Source organism: Nicotiana sylvestris, chromosome 6, assembly GCF_000393655.2.
Source record: "Nicotiana sylvestris chromosome 6, ASM39365v2, whole genome shotgun sequence".
Taxonomy (NCBI): Eukaryota; Viridiplantae; Streptophyta; class Magnoliopsida; order Solanales; family Solanaceae; genus Nicotiana; species Nicotiana sylvestris.
The window spans coordinates 206,375,739-206,392,858 of NC_091062.1; the positions used below are offsets into that span (position 1 = coordinate 206,375,739).

Consider the following 17,120-nt stretch of genomic DNA (forward strand, 5'->3'; position numbering starts at 1 on the left):
CCCTGTCTCATACCGCCTTGTGTTCCTTGGCCACCAGATCGGCCTTCCTGCGTACACTCCCTTTGGGGTCCGCACTTAAATCTGCATTTAAAGCAATGTGTGGACTAATATCGACTGGATTGATGATCAGTACTCCCCCGAGATTAGCCTGTGGCACCCCGGATCCTGGAGCGATTACCTTATCGTTTTCCCCATGAAATCCAAGACCGTCATTGCCATGTACGGGTGCGTTTTGTGAGTTTGACATGTTTTAACGTGAGAACAAAAATTCTTTACAAGAACAAGTGTGAAAATAACGTGTGTTATGAGAATCAACACTGAAACAACCACTATTATCCTTAGCCCCACGACGGGCATCAAACTGTTTACCCTAAAATCCGAGTAACAAATAAACTTATATTGTGGTTTTAAGGATATGTGATTTAATCCAATACCAATTGATAAACAAGGAATTAAATATATAAATTGAAGAATAAAATAAGTCAAACCAGCACGCAAGCCAAATCTCGACCTCGAGTTATGACAACCTCGAGGTGGAATAGTGGGAATTACAAAGCAACTCTGATAAACAATGAATAAAATAGTTAGAGAATAAAGTATATATATATTATCTTATCAGTCAAAACGTATCTCTTACAAATAAATGAGTTCCCCTTTATATAATAGGGGAATCCTAAATAAGGTACACTTCTAACTACAGTAAGAAATCATATTTGACAACTGTCTAACCGTCAAGGGTCAATCCATTCCGCAATTTACGCCGGGATCTTCGGGCCGTTGCGGGTATCTAGCTCTTTCTGTTACTGAACCAGAACGGTATTATCTCGAGGTATGCCCTCTTCCGACCTCGACCCAGACTCCGAGCTCGGCGTTCTGGCTTCTCGACGTGGAATCACTTTTTTCCTACCGTATACATAATTAATTAGCCAAACACAAACCGTTTGTCACAAAAAAGTACTTTTGAGAAAAACGCTTTATAAAACGAGTTGTTTTTAAAAGCTTGGCCAAACGTGCTATAAAAATAATAAGAGAAGGCTCCAAAACTTACATATTGCGTTTAGCATTGTTTTTTTGGTTTGGTTAGTGTATGCTAGTGTCATGATCAATGCGAGATCTAAAAGTCTTTAGTTTTAGAAAACTTTGTACGAACGAAACAGGCCAAATACAACTGATTAAGACATAATTTATAAAATCATTATAAAAGAAATTAAAAAGAATTTGTACGAATACAAACATTTCAAAAATAATTAATGTCAAGATATCATATACTCCAGTAAGCCTATTCGAGTGACAAAAATAAAAATAAAAATACTGAGATTTCCAGTTTGTACGCCGTTAACGTTTAAAATTAGAAAACAAAAAAAAGAAAAAAAGGGTGACGGTCGACGCTGAAGTTCACCGTTCCCAGATCGATTTCTTTTACGCCCCTGCCCAAATCTTTATTCAATCTCCACTTCCCAAAGGAGATTTCTTCAAATCCAGCTTCTTCAATCAATTCATTTTCACAAGGTCCAATTTTTTTTAAAAAAATTCTCAATATTTTTTTTCCACGTTACTTCCCTTGATTTCGTTGCAACTATCCGAATCGGCAATTATTGAATGATGGGATCTGAATCGGTAGTTTTGTTTATAGACGTTCTATTTGATTCCTAGAATTTTGACAATGTGTGATTTAATTTGATAGGATGAAGGAGGTTGCCATATGATTTGAGCTTTGGATCGAGTGTGAAAAGGAAATGGCGTGGTTTAGTGGGAAACTTGATTTGGGGAACTTGGATCTTGCCGGTGCCGTCAATAAGCTCAGTGAGAGTGTCAAAAACATTGAAAAGAATTTCGACACGGCTCTTGGTCTCGAGGAGAAATCTGATGAATCAACTAGCACTGAAGGTATCTCTTTTCGATCGTTATATGATTATTATACTTTTCATCGTTTTATTAAATACGCTTTTGTTGGTCTAAACTTCCCAAATACATCATTCCTATCAATTAGCTATGCCTAATCCTAGACATAGTTGGGTTCAGCTATATAGATAATAGATGTATGTTTATTCCGCTATATTCAGGAAAATTAGGATTCTTTAGAACTAGAATTTCTTTAAATCTCACACTTATCACTATACTAATTTGAAGTCCTGAACCGGACAAACACTTGGTTCTAGTGTTACTGTAATCCCGAACAAATCATAGATTCTACAAAGAATTGCATAGTACTGATAGCCTCTATAGCATATTCCATGCCTTCAGTTAAGCCTACTTAAGTATATTATATTGCTGCATTTCTTAGGAATAGTCAAATTTCGGGGCTGACAGATTTATTTCAATGTTTCCTTTTTTTTTTCTTGTGATTGCATGCAGCTTCAGGATTATGGCCTTCCAGTACGGATAGGAAGGCCTTGTTTGATCCTGTCAGGGCTTTTATGGGACAAAAAGGTGGGGAGACTGCTGTAGAATCTATAGAGAAAGCTGAGTCATCAAAGCCCACCTTGCCCACAGAGGAGGTAGTTGAAGATTCAGCTGAATCTACAGTTCAACATGATGTAGTTCCTAAAGAACCAAAAAAAGAAACAAGGGATGTAATTGAGCAAACTAAATCTGCTGAAGAAGCGAATGAAGAAGCACAAAATGTTGATGAGAAACCAAACCAAAAGATATCTGCTGAAGAAGAAAATGAGGAAGCAAGAGCTGCTGATGTCAAACTAGAAAATGAGGAAGCAAGAGCTGCTGATGTCAAACTAGACTCTGCTATGGAAACAAAGGTTGAGAGGGAAGAGCAAAGAAATGCTATTAGACCAGATGAAATAAAAGCTGAAATTGATTCAGTGGCTGAAGCGTCGGAAGTCAATTTAGATCATGCTCAGGAAAAATCTCCAGAAATCCCCCAAAAGAATATTCCAGAGGAAAAATCATCTGAAAATCTGGAGTTGGTTGCCTCCCAAACATCAAATGCTTTATCTCAAACTGAAGTTGGTATCCCGTTGCTTGTTGATTCACAGGAAAATACCGACGATGGCAGGGAACAGAAGAAAGAAGTCACTGATGAATCTCCTCTAGTTCAATCACAGGATGCATCAAGTGACCGAGCAGACAGGGAAGAGAAGAAAGAAGTCACTGAGGAGTCTCCTCCAGTTCAATCACAGGATGCGTCAAGTGAACGAGCAGAAAGTGGAAGACCTTCTATTTCCGATTCTGTAACTGCCAGTGAAGATGGCAGTGTTGAAGAGCATTCTAACAGGAGCTTTCTTGGTGACCAGCACACAGATGAAAGTCGGAAGAGGGTATCTGAATCAGTTATGCATGAAAATGAGTCAGTTAGTAGACCTGTTGGGGCTACCCAGCGAGGAAATGATCATGAGACTGACGTGAAAGAACAACGGTTGAGCTCAGGAAGCAACTCTTCTGATGTTACAGACACATTGGTTGAACTGGAGAAGCTGAAGAAGGAAATGAAAATGATGGAAACTGCATTACAAGGAGCTGCTAGACAAGCACAGGTATGTGCTTATGATCCTTTAACAGAAGTTTATGCACCTGGTGATCCTCAGCATCAGCAATAACGCAGGATAACATGCTGAATAAAACAGGGAAATGTCAAGGTTCTGAATCTATCGATATTACTTGAGAATATGAACGTTTTTGGTGTCTGCACCTGAAGTAGGAGTGTCCAATAATTCCCATTTTGTTATCTAAAGATTAGCTCAATCCCATTCGTTTTCAATCATCCTCCCAACTTGTGAGGTCATCGATAAAAGTTGCTTCAGTGAGTTGAAGTTTAACTAAAGCCAGCTTCAGTTACAAAAAGTCTTGATTTGAATCTTCTGTGTGCGTCATAGACTCATCCCATTTGACATTTTCTTGCACTTGTCTTATATAACATAGTTTCCCATCTTGAGTTCCCAAATGTCTGAAAAAATGGATATTTCCAGTTGTTTGAGTCTGTGGATCTTTTGAAAAGTTGCAACATCCACTGGCACGGGATGTTGGTACACGCTGAAAGACAAGACTTAGAGGGAAGCTAAAAATATGTTGCATTTAGCCCTTTCTTATTATGCAGCAAGATTATTCCAAAGCCAATGAATAAATATTAGGTTTTGGGAGATTGGGACTAATTTTTCCCTTTCTGTGCTTAACTTCTCATTATCCAAACTTACTGTTATGCAGCATACTTGAAAAAAGAATTCACTTGGTGTGCTAGACCTGAATTTCAGTTCTTGTTTATAAATATGAACATTCAATGAGATGACATATTACTGTTTTTCCTTAGGCGAAAGCTGATGAAATTGCGAAGTTGATGAATGAGAACGAGCAACTGAAGTCTGCTATTGAGGATCTGAGAGTAAGTTCCCATCGTTTTAAACCTTTCGAGGCTATAACTCATTTTGTTGCTGTCCACTATTTTTTCAAATGGCACGAGTCAAAGACATATTATAGTTTCAGGATGGATCATCCTTTTCATTTTTTTATATTTTTATTCTATGATTTTTCTAGTTTTATTTTTCTGCTTGTTATTTAATGATATTTCTTTCACTTTGGCCCCTTGCTTGCATTTTTTCTTCTGGATCGGTAAATCTCACACGTGGGCCAGTATTGTGTAAGCTCTCTGCTTAACTGGTCAAGTCATCTTAATTACCAGCTAACTTGTTAAGCACTTTTTATAAATATCGTCAATCTGATCGGACTTCTCTGGACTAGATGTGTGGAGGGCTGGAAGAATTATAGCTGTGGCATAGTGTTACATCCTTGGTGACTTTGACATCAATACACGTTGCATATTATCTTAGACAAATCGTATCTTCTCTTCTGTTTGTCAGATGACTTGTACTTAATATGTTCTTTCTTTCTCTCACTGCCTGTTTCATATATCAATTTAGGTGCAGAATAATTTGGGCTACAATCATCCTTGCAAGCAATTCTTCTATCGTTCATTTTATCTTAACTTTTGTATTAATATTATTTGTGCAACTGGGTCTGTAATTGCTGCTGGGAATTAGCATACAGCGCACCAATATCCATGTGTTTTGTAATGAATAAATGGGTATAATTGATCCAAACTTTAGTTAGTATCTTTTTTTATTTTTTTTTGATAACCGTGGTGTCTGGGCTAGCTTGCACTCACCTCAACTAATTCCATGGGGTACCTGCTACCTTCCACTTCATTGACCACTAGGGTACACCCTTGGGTGCTTGTTTAAACTGATGAGTTCCAATGCAGTTTTAAAAACTTTCTAGTTCCCCATTCTGCAGCTTTCACCTTATGTTGACTTTAGGTTCATCTTTCAGCCCTCAAAACTCCCTTCTACTTTTATCTTTCTCTGCTTACTCACACTAATTTTATACAGAGGAAGTCCAATGATGCAGAAGTTGAATCTCTGCGAGAAGAGTACCATCAAAAAGTGTCTGCTCTTGAGAGAAAGGTATGTATGTGTTAAAAGGATGTTTCAGCTTGAAATTCCACTTCTGTAGTATGTACTTGCATTATGACTTAATCATCAGCTGTTTCTCATTGCAACAGTAATATGAATTTCTTGAAAGACAGTTTGATTGAGCTTACACGTTGTTGCTTAGTTTTGCTGCTTCATTTAGGCATCACTGAATTGCTCTGCTTCATCTTTTATGCCTTTAACTTCTTCATATTTTATGCTCGGAGATTCTGTATAATGTTTGTATGGTCCTTAGTTTTTTAGTTTTTAAATGGTTCTAGTAGACTCTAACAATGCAGGAATGTCTTGCTGATGGGTGAATAAGTGAAGAAAGTTGTGCCTCTAATGGGTCGAACCCCTTTCCTGCTAATTAGTAAGACTATATTTACTAAATATATGAGTTGCTTGTTATTATAAAAATGAAAGAAATTAAAAATAGAAGTAGCTTCTTTTATGCTGCACAGACATGATATTTGGAGAATGAAGAGAAAGATTTTGTTGGCTGGCAAATTTCCAAGCTTTCTAAGTTAACTGATAATTTTGAAGAAATTTTACCATCCTTTCCTTATATATATATATATATATATATATATATATATATATATACTGCTGAAACCTCATATGTATTTTCTAGAATTACAGTTCCCCGGTTAATTTTTCTAAAGCAAATCCTCTTACCTTTAATTTTAATCTTTGTCTGTGTCATGTTTGAGGGCATCATTGTTATTTGTTTCTTTAATACGAAAGTGTGAATAGGCATATCACAATGTTTTATTACTGATCAAAATATTACTTCAAAGGCCCTAGGGCTTTGTTCTAGTGGTAAGAGTGCAATATGTGATGTGCGGGTTAGACACACTTCATAAGTTGTACCCTGCCGCAGACAAAAGTCTAGTACTTGAGTGGAGAAGGTGGGGGGAGGGGGATAATCCGCCTAAGTTCAAATTGCGTGCTAGCTGGCTTTTGGGGATTTCTCGGCGATCAAAAAACAATTATATTAGAAAGTTCTGAAATAATGGGAAGCCAAAGAAACTGAAAAAAATGAAGAAAATAAGATAATTTATGGGTGGAGTAGCACGAAACCTTTATAAACCCTTTAGATGCCTTATTTACCCGATGTGAGACTTCAACGCACACTTCCACATGTGTAACCTGATTTTTGGGCTCACACATGGACTTGAATGTGGACTAACGAGTGCGAGCACATGCATGCTAAGGTTTTGATTTTTGATACCATGTGATAGAATCCGAACATTTAATTCAAACCCTTAAGACAATAGGTGGAGTAGTGCAAGATCGTAATAAACTCCTCCGGATGTCCTTATAAACTCGATGTAGGATGTAATGTCACTCGAGGACAAATTTGCTTCTTTGTAGATTTTTCTTCTTTTCCTTCATTTAGAAGATAGCGGAGGGTCTATCGGAAACAACCTCTCTATCTTTATAAGGTAGAGGTAAGGTCTGCGTACACACTATCCTCCCCAGACCCTACTATAGGATTACACTGGGTTTATTGTTGTTGTCCTTCATTTAGAAGATATTTTCTTTTATGTATTTTTTAAAATCCATGCCGAGCCTGAAATATTTCTCGGCCTTTTCCCTCTTTGGTCAGAGAAATCTTTTATAATTTTACTGTATAAAGCTTACAAAACTCCGTATATTTCAGAAGGAAATGTTATGAATGCTTCACATGTGGCAATACATTTATATTATAGCCAGGTGATCAAATAATCAGAGACATTAGAGGCGCTGGTGGGAACTTCTAAATGAAGGAAAGAAGAAAAATTTTGAGCTGTCAAGTTTGCAAGGAGGCAACCGTCTACTTCTCCTTTACTTAAGATCATATTTCCTGTGGAATGTGTCTTACCATTACTGTTTGCTATGAAAAGGCAAACATGCAATGTGTAGTTATGTTGTTGTTAAATGTGCTACTACTCTCCATTTAAAAAAAAGTGTTACTAATGAAAATTTTGACATTCATTTATTTCAGGTTTATGCTCTAACCCGGGAGAGGGATACACTTCGCAGGGAACAGAATAAGAAAAGTGACGCTGCAGCTCTTCTCAAAGAGAAGGATGAGATAATTACTCAAGTAATGGCTGAAGGTATGATAAACTCAAACTGTCTCTAACAAGTGGTTTTAATGCATTATACCATCATTTGGCCTTTGTTTCGCATGAAGCTTTCCTACTATATGTGGCATGTAGGACAATTGTACAGTTAAGAACAAGGTAAACTTACATTAATTTTAGGTGGTGTCTTAGATTTTATATAGACTATGAATCTTAGATACCATACTTATGCTAGAGCGTGTCATATATACTAGAGGCGGATGTAGTGAAGAACTAACGGGTTCAACTGAACCCATAACTTTCGACACAGTGTAAAAATTTATATGTAAAAATTCATTAAAATTACAAAAATAGTAGATATGAACCCATAACTTTAAAAATATAATGGATTCAATGCTAAAAACCTTAAAAGTTGAACCCATAGAATTTAAATCCTGGATCCGCCTATGATATATACTGTAAATCTTATGTGGAGAACCATATTTTGGTGTAGGATCTCTACTTTTTTGGTATACGGCTTGTCTACGGGATTTTCCCATCATTTATGTAATCATTTACCTTATCAAAAAATATATGTGTGGATCATGCTTGTTGCTAATATGTAGGCAGTGTCAAAAGAAAAATTTAAAACAGAAAGAAGGCTCGATGGTGATGCTGTAAGAAGTTGATGCAGTGTGTTAGGAATTAGGATTGAGAAATTTTCATTTCACATAATCTTGATCTCAATTTGCACATTTACATTTTGTAATTGGCTTGATAGTTTTGTTGGTATTTGAATGGTTTGAATTATATTATGATGTCTGATGATGAAGTTTAACAGTTCCCGAGTTGAATCCATGACAGTTCATTATGTGTTTTTACGTTTCTTTCTGAAAGTTATGATCTATAGATGCTTCTTGCTTTTCTGTTTTGTTTATTTAGGCTTGTAGGTGGCATCTTTAAAGAACAGAGGACAACGAGCCACCTTAGGCACTCTAGTGAACTAAATTACGGTTACTTGGAGAGGATAGGACACTAGGTCAAGATTAGACCTTCAGATACACCGGTCTAAGGTGTGTAACCATGACAACTGAAGGTGTTAAAAAAGAGATGTGTTAGACGTAAATTACATGGAAATAAATTATTTCAAAAGACGTACAATATCTTGGAACTTATGCAGACTTGCCGAAAAATAAAACCTAAGAAAAAGATCCATATAGGTGATACCAACTAGCTGGGATTAAGGGTTAGTCATGTTGGTAATATTATGTTAGGTTCTGTGTTCAATAACCTTTTTAGAAGTTTGTATGTTTTAGTAGAGGGGCTTTTAGTGCTCGAGAACCTAAATTATTGAATATTTGAAAGAAACGGGCTCAAATGGATAGCAAGAATTCATATAGCCAACTGCATCTACCTTGGGATTGAGGAGTAGTTATAACAGCGTAATAATTGTTCCACTTACAGGTTTTATGAAAGATACAAATATATATATTTTAAAGATAAATTCCATGTCTTCATGTCATACTTGTATCTTACATGATACTGGTATCTGTATCAATGCTACTTAGATGGTAGCTATGGTATCTGTATCAATGCTACTTAGATGGTAGCTATGGTACATTGATTAGATATCTGGAAGTAACTTGATAGCTAGATGTTTGTGGGGGTTGGAAATGAGTAAGTAGTCAACTGTGCTACATTAGCAAATTGGGTTTAGGCATATATTATGAGTCCAGAATCTGATCAGCATTGGGCAGTGATCAGTTTAGGACACGGACATAAATGGGTCTCAAAATTTACACCTACAACTGCACCAAGCATTATAAAGCTTTTCAAATTACAGGGCGTGTTTAGGCTCACTAGGATTCTATCTCTTCTCTAATTTTAATTTCATTAGAGAAAATTGAAATTCAAGATTGGTCGAATAGGCTGTTTGGGTGTAATTGGAGAATCTGATAGGTACTCATGTCTTAAAACATGGGTTCCTTGGAAGAAGTCTGAAGTTTGTGCATGCTGTAAGTTACATCATATCCAGCCTTTTGTGAGGAACTTTATCTGTTGCTGAACCTTTGGCTAGAGTCTCCTTTTTTTTTGATTGGTATGTTTGTCTAGAGTCTCCTGCTGACACAGTTTAATCTTTTACCTGGTTGACACGTATATAAGATTATTTGGAGAAATATCTTCATTCCTTTGAAGTTTATAAGCCCTATAATATTGTGGACTCTTGTTATGCCATTTCAAGTTTTCAAATGTCTAAAACTTATTGTTTCTTCCAGGTGAGCAGCTTTCTAAAAAGCAAGCTGCCCAAGAAGCTCAGATGAGAAAATTAAGGGCACAGGTGTGGAATCAGGCATACTCATTATTCCATCTCAGAAAGCTTATTTATAAGTTTTAACAAATCTTCCATTTGTTTTGAAAGTTAGATCAGAGAGCTTGAAGAAGAGAAGAAAGGATTACTTACCAAGCTTGAGGTCAGTCATTTTTATTTGATGTAGCGACCTCATTATAGATGTTGTGAAGAGTGTCTGAATTTTTCATTGTTAAATAACAAAAGGTGCCTGGATTACTTTCAGCTCTCTCCTATTGTGGTGGTTATGTGTTCTTTTTTATGTTCAAATGTTGAATTCCTTGTTTTCATTTTCACAAAATGTTTTCTCTGAGTTTTCAGCTAAATAGAGTTTTTTGTTTTAACATGCCTATTATAATTATTGGAGGGTAGAAAATTTTCTAAAACTAATACTAGCTGCAGCGGAACTTCATCTAAAAAAGTGGGAAGTGTTCAAGATATGTTTGGTATGAAGGAAAATATTTTTTGAAGAATGTTTTCCGCAAAATAGGTCACCTTTTAGATAAAATATTTTCCACTAGAAGGTGGAAGAGAAAATGTCTTGCCTTACATATGGGTGGAAGTCGTTTTCCTTCACAATTATCCCAACTTATTACTTCATATCACTGCTTGACTAACACGTTGGACATTATTATAAATCTTTATACTTAAAAGTTTCATCAACACTCTATCCGATTTGCTAACATTATTATTACTATTTGATAAAAAAATCAGAAAATATTTTCTACTCACCAACCAAACACCCGGAAACATTTTTCCGGAAGATATTTTTCAGAAAATGACTTAGTTTCTGGAACACATGACTTAGAAGTTGCCTTTTGCTAACCCCTTGATTAGAATCTTGCAAGTGTGCATTGAGCATTTTAAAGAGTATTTGAGGACGTTTCTTGGTACCTCGCAATTCAAAAGTCTCTCCACGGCTGAAGAATGAAACACCCGTAGTGAAATTTGATTTTTTTTTTGTACGTTTACTTCAATGTTCCCTCATTGGGTTCTTGAGTTAACTGAACTTTAGAGCTGTTCCGAGACAGTTTTTAAAATCGTCCACCCAACAAGTGTTAGTTGTGGGTTGATTGCTTTACATTTATTATTTTACTTTGCGTGGGATTATGGTGGAAGTTGTGATTTCAAGTTACATGCTTATGCCTTTCCTAGGTTGAAGAGAATAAAGTAGAGAGTATAAAGAGAGATAAGGCAGCAACGGAAAAGTTGCTTCATGAAACAGTAGAAAAACATCAAGCAGAACTTGCAACACAAAAAGATTACTATACTAATGCGCTAAATGCCGCAAGAGAAGCTGAAGCTTTAGCTGAGGCACGGGCTAACAATGAAGCCAGAACTCAACTAGAGGGTCGCCTAAGAGAGGCTGAAGACCGTGAAGCCATGCTTGTTCAGGCACTTGAAGAATTAAGGCAAACACTAAGCAGAACAGAGCAGCAGGTTTATATTCTTGAATAGTGTCCTATTGGGGTTTGTTCATCTAATTCCCAGTGCCTAATATTTTCTTCACCTGCAGGCAGTTTTTAGGGAAGATATGTTGCGCAGAGACATTGAGGATCTCCAGAAAAGATACCAAGTATAACTGCATTGTACTTTTTTGTTTTGCAATTTTTTCTGCTTTACTGCTTAATTATGTTTGCTTTACATATATTTGTTCTTCTATGTTTAGGCCAGTGAGCGTAGATGTGAGGAGTTGATAACACAAGTTCCTGAATCTACCAGACCTCTTCTCAGGCAGATAGAAGCCATGCAGGTTGCTGCTGAGATGTTATTTTTCATATCGTATAAATGGTCATACACCTCTTTTTTTTTTTTTTTTTTTTTTTTTTTTGTCTTTCTGAGCCAAGGGTCTATTGGAAACAGCCTCTCTGCCCTATCGGGGTAGGGGTAATGTCTGCGTACACATTACCCTCCCCAGACCCCACTTTGTGGAATTTTACTGGGTAGTTGTTGTTGTTGTTGGTCATGGACCTCATGGTTTATGGAACCGCTTTTCTAATGTCTATGTTTCTATGCATCTTCTTTGATTACAGGAAACAAACGCCAGAAAGACTGAAGCTTGGGCTGCTGTCGAGAGAACCTTGAATTCACGTCTTCAGGTTTTAAGAGAAACATGTACAACCGTTATTTATAGTTGAAACTCGAAGGGATTCTTAATTTTATTCTGCAGGAAGCTGAGGCAAAAGCTGCAACTGCAGAGGAGAAGGAGCGATCTATTAGTGAACGCCTTTCTCAAACCCTGTCTCGAATCAATGTGCTTGAGGCTCAGGTTCTTTTACCTATTGCTATGATGCTGCTTCCATAGAGCTTCTTCCCAGGAATTTGCTTACAAATTTAGTATTGCAGATATCTTGTCTAAGAGCTGAACAGACACAGCTAACAAAGTCCCTTGACAAAGAGAGACAGAGGGCCGGGGAGAATAGGCAAGAATATCTTGCTCTAAAGGAGGAAGCTGAGACTAACGAAGGTCGTGTGAATCAGCTTGAAGAAGAAATTAAAGAAGTCAGAAGGAAGCACAAGCAGGAACTACAAGAAGCATTAACTCACCAGGAACTCCTGCGGCAGGTAACCACATTATTTTTCACTTTCCAATTAATTAGCTGTGTCAATGCCTTTTTGCACCGATGATGCTTGTGGTTTTACATGCTGCATAATATAAATATGATCAAGATGCTTCAACCGAAGAATATGTTTACTTGTTCTTTTTTGTACCATCTATGGGTTGACCTGCTAGACATTTGATAAGTTTATTCTCTTTTAAGTTCTGAGACCTACTTAAATGGTTGATGGCATTTAGCATTTATCTAATCTGTGGCTGTAAATTCTCTATCACCTGAGCTTTGCCACTTGCGTAATGACAATTGTTCGCCGTTCTATTGTCTTCAAAAGCATCAAAATAACGAGAGAACAAAGATTCTTAATATATAAGCACAGGACGCAAGTTTTGTAATGGTATCACTTAGAGTAATCTACACTGGAAGCTACAGGTGAAGCAATTCACGTTGTGATAACTTTTTATATGATTTAACACTATGCATCTCCTATTCTGAAATCTGTGATCGCTAAACCGTTATCACATATTTATTGGTGGAATTTATTTAGACTGGATTAATACCTGGAAACAACCTGGTATTTCATGCTAGTTATTCTTGTTGTTTATTTTATTAATGAGAAATATGTTTGAGTCAATTGTCCCCAAATGTTTTACAGGAGCTAGAGCGGGAGAAAGCTGCTCGTTTGGATCAAGAAAGGGCAGCTCGTACTCCATCTAGTTTTGTACCTGATCAAAGCCCAATAATGAAGCAGAAATCTGGGATTGAAAATGGTATTGATACCAAGTTTACTTTTCAATATGGAGCTTTACAGGTTTGTGTTTTCCGATGTCTAACAATCACCTAGCTGCAGGAAGTCTGACGCGGAGACTTTCAAGTGCTAGCAGCTTGAGTAGCATGGAGGAAAGCTATTTTCTACAAGCATCTTTGGACTCGTCTGACAATTTATCTGAGCGTAGAAATGCATTGGAGGGTAATGTGAGTCCATACTTTATGAAGAGCATGACATCAAGTGCTTTCGAAGCTGCACTTCGTCAGAAGGAAGGGGAACTTGCATCGTATATGTCTCGACTTGTATGAGCTTTGGACTCTCTTACTGATCCTTTTAATTGCATATCATGTGCACATATATTATTATTTTGATGTTTTTGTTGGCCTTTTTGCACTGTGTTATTAAGCTTATTTAGTGGTAGCGTTTATTTAAAACAACAAACCATAGGAGCTGAAACTATCTTGGTTTACTTTCATGCAAGGTTATTTTTCCTTGCAACCAGTTTGTTTTCATTTGACCTCCTTCTGGTACTAACTGATTGATTCTTCCAGGCATCTATGGAGTCCATCCGCGACTCCCTGGCTGAGGAGTTGGTTAAAATGACTGCAGAGGTCAACTCTTTTCTCCGGACATATAACTTCTCTTTTCTTCTAAGAGATTTCCCTTTGTGATGTTCTTTGTTTGAAATTTGTTGTATTTGTTTAGTGTGAAAAGCTTCGTTCAGAAGCTTCCGTGCTGCCTGGCATTCGGGCAGAGCTAGATGCACTTAGAAGGAGACACTCGGCAGCTCTTGAATTGATGGGTGAACGTGATGAGGAGGTAAACTAGTTTCTTCTCTGCGGTTCATGATTTTTTTTCTTGCCGCAAGCATATTTCTTGCTGATCCCAAATTAGGCTTTATAAAGGGAACATTCTTTTTTCTATTCAACATCTCTATTTGGGAAATCATTCTATCTGGAACTGGAAACTCTAAAACAGATATTTGTTGAAATCCTGCAAAGTGTAATGTGATGCACACTTGTACAAACTGTATGAATCACCTCAACATAGTGATACATTTTGGATGAGAAATTTGTACACATTCACCTCTCAACATTTTTGAAAGAATCATTTCCCTTTTTCTCTTTTTGAAAGTTCTGGGTCAAATTTTAGTTACTTTTCCTTTTATTTTTGGAGCGTCTGTGCAAATGCCACCTAAAAATGTGACTTCTGGTCAAAGAAACAAAATTATAATTCCCCTACTGTTGCCTTTAAAACTGTACTACTAGAGGTTCCATTCTGGGTCTCATTCGAGGCTTATTGAGTAGATTCGGACCTAGTGGATGTAGGATTTTTCCTCTTTTTCTGTATCTTTGCTCTGTTCTATTCTCTGCATGCATGAGTATTCTCCTTTGTAAGACATCTTTTGGATTTATATTGAAAAAAATATCACTTTGTACAAGTCGTTCATGTTTGTTCAAGCATATTAGTGTGCAAGCACTCAGGTGTCATCGTATATGGTCCGGCTTTGGATCCCTATTCAAGCATTACCTGATTTCCTTTATTTGGCATTGTAAGCATGAGTTTATTTACTTGTTGTTAGGGGAAGTTTCGCCACGTTGGGATTACTTCTTTCCTTTAGAGTATCTTCATTCTAGTTGATGTCAACCTACCTACCCAAAAAAAGGTCTAGTTAGATGTCAGCCTCCCTTTTCAGTTTCATCAATCTTTGTGAAAATTTTGTATCTGTTAAACCACATTACTTAGAATACATTTTTATTTTCGTCTCTGTTGCCATATATTACATTTTTACTCTATTATCCTGGAAAATATACAGCATACGCTCTCCAGGTGCTAGATACTCTCTGATTTCCTTTTCTCTGCTCACCTAAGTAGATACATTTGCATCTATGCTTTTTCTCTCGTTCTCCAATCGTTGATGCATTGTCATCCTCCTTTGACTCACTTGAGCCCCTCCATGTACAAACCAACATTTCATTATCTTTTCATTGACACTAGATGAAAATTCTTTAAACAATGGAAGTATGATAAAGATTATGGGCTTGACTTCAGTTAGGTTTATCGGATCCTATTTTCTTGCTGTTATATGTTATTCCTTAGTACTTGAATTTGACAAGACTATGCAATAGTGTTTAGCTTTACTGACACGTGCAGTTGTCCAAGGTAGATTGGTTGCGCGTGGATGCAACTTGTCAAGTACCCTTGTTTTGTTATTCATAGACCAATTGTCCATTTGAAATCCGTATGTGCTTGACGGCCCCCCATAAGATGCTCACGGAGAATAAATAGCTTATTCATAATCTTTTAGGCCCCGCACCGCTTCATTCTATAATCTATGTCCACAGTGAAGTATTGATCTTTTTTCATAGTGCTCTTTGGATTTCTATTCACGGGACGTGTACTTGTTTGTGATAGTTGGAAGAACTCCGTGCTGATATTATTGACATGAAGGAGATGTACAGAGAGCAAGTAAATATGCTTGTGAATAAGGTATAGCGCTGCACAATTATTTAGTTCAATCCTTTCCTTCGCTGGTACTTTAAATCCACGTTTTCATTGATATATTCTTGCAGATTCAGGTGCTTAGCTCATCACTGGGTGCTGCCTGAGAAAACTGATCTTTTGATGTGTGGCTTGTTCTCGTCTGTTGCATCCTGGAGGGTGCTGCAGTATATGTGGTATAGCACATTGATTTTGGACACGATAATTGTTGTCGCCGGTTTATTATAAATCTATAGAGAAACTACCTTATACAGGTTTGCTATTGTAACTTTAGTGAATTGTTGTATAGCATAATTTTGTAAAAGTGGCGTATTGGCTTAAGCTTTACAAACTGTTCTCAATTAATGCCCAAGTTCAATTAATTGTTAATAGAACTGAATATAGTTGTTTAATTCTGCCACAAGTTCTCTTTGTTCACGCTGTCCCCGACTATTCACTCCTGCATAATCAGACTGCAGCAGATGTTTCTGGCATTGATGGTTCTGTCATAGGTGAAAGTGGCTTAGTAATGTGAGTCTAGTAAGGTACTAAGACCGGATCATGAGATCTCGGGTTCTAATTCCATTGAACTTCGGGTCAAAATCCAATCTGCCCATGTCCAGAAAGTTACAGTCCGAAGCCTGTGAATGCTTCTTTAAGCGTTTAGGGTCACGAATACGTGGCAAGAACTTTGGTTGGATCCTCAACTTCCATCTTACTAGAATTTATTGCACGAGGTTATGATTTTGTGTAATCTCGGTTACTTAAGATTTGAGTCCTAAAAAAAGGATAAATTTCGTTCAAGTTTCAGGCTAAGCTTTTGATATCGGCGTCACAGTAAGAATTCAAGAGATTATAAAAAGAAAAATAAACAAGTACCCCCACTATCTGGGAAGTAAAATTTTCTAACTTTTTAGTTAGAACGGTTTGGTCATATCTCCTATATCAATAATTTAACATGACTGATTCTGTTTTAGGGTCAAAATCATTATGTATGTGATCGGTATTATTAAAAAAAAAAAAATAGACATGACAAATTTCTCAAACCGAACTTGAAATGGTATCCAAGAGTACCATATTAAAGTTGGTAGCGCGAGAGGTAAGAAAGATAAACCAAAACAATAAAAAGGAAACCAACATAAAAAAATAATATATAGAAATCACTTTTAATTGTGTAATTTCTTTTTTATCAGAAAAGAAATGCATTTAACCTTCCCTCTCCTATTAAAAATATAGAGAGACTATTTTCGGGAGACCCTCGGCTCGGCGCATATTTAAAAGTATTTGTAATTTATTTTCTAAGTTAACTCACTTATAATAATATAGGTTTTTTTTTTCCATTTCATCTTAAACAAAACAATACTCCATCAATTATAATTTATCTTTGAAGCAATCACTATACTGTCCCTGAAACATAGTACATGCAAAAACGATGACGTGTCATAATATGATAGGCGAGACATAAGAAAAAATAAAATCAAGAGCAACTAATATTGGACC

General features: G+C 36.7%; 1 protein-coding gene across 2 annotated transcripts; it reads left to right on the forward strand.

Annotated features, from left to right (window-relative positions):
• Window positions 1-1,292: 1,292 nt before the first annotated feature.
• LOC104227359 (golgin candidate 5) lies at window positions 1,293-16,044 on the forward strand. 2 transcript variants are annotated; one of them, XM_009779589.2, is made up of 20 exons: window positions 1,293-1,509; window positions 1,685-1,887; window positions 2,356-3,491; window positions 4,262-4,333; window positions 5,337-5,411; window positions 7,408-7,522; window positions 9,745-9,806; window positions 9,892-9,939; window positions 10,971-11,255; window positions 11,332-11,391; window positions 11,485-11,568; window positions 11,849-11,914; window positions 11,986-12,084; window positions 12,162-12,380; window positions 13,026-13,140; window positions 13,215-13,441; window positions 13,691-13,750; window positions 13,845-13,958; window positions 15,555-15,629; window positions 15,713-16,044. In XM_009779589.2, the coding sequence occupies exons 2-20, from the start codon at window positions 1,737-1,739 to the stop codon at window positions 15,746-15,748; spliced, it is 3,099 nt and encodes a 1,032-aa protein (XP_009777891.1). In that variant the 5' UTR covers window positions 1,293-1,509; window positions 1,685-1,736; the 3' UTR covers window positions 15,749-16,044. The 2 variants fall into 2 exon arrangements, with proteins under 2 accessions (XP_009777891.1, XP_009777892.1); XM_009779590.2 differs by having other exon boundaries at window positions 13,221-13,441.
• The last annotated feature ends 1,076 nt before the right edge of the window (window positions 16,045-17,120 follow it).

What these genes read in the sequence shown, in the direction of transcription:
- LOC104227359 (XM_009779589.2), top strand. Translation starts at nt 1,737, where the DNA reads ATGGCGTGGTTTAGTGGGAAACTTGATTTGGGGAACTTGGATCTTGCC. An exon ending in TGAATCAACTAGCACTGAAG is followed by an intron (nt 1,888 to 2,355) that starts GTATCTCTTTTC and finishes GATTGCATGCAG; the next exon opens with CTTCAGGATTATGGCCTTCC. An exon ending in GAAATCTGGGATTGAAAATG is followed by an intron (nt 13,141 to 13,214) that starts GTATTGATACCA and finishes ACAATCACCTAG; the next exon opens with CTGCAGGAAGTCTGACGCGG.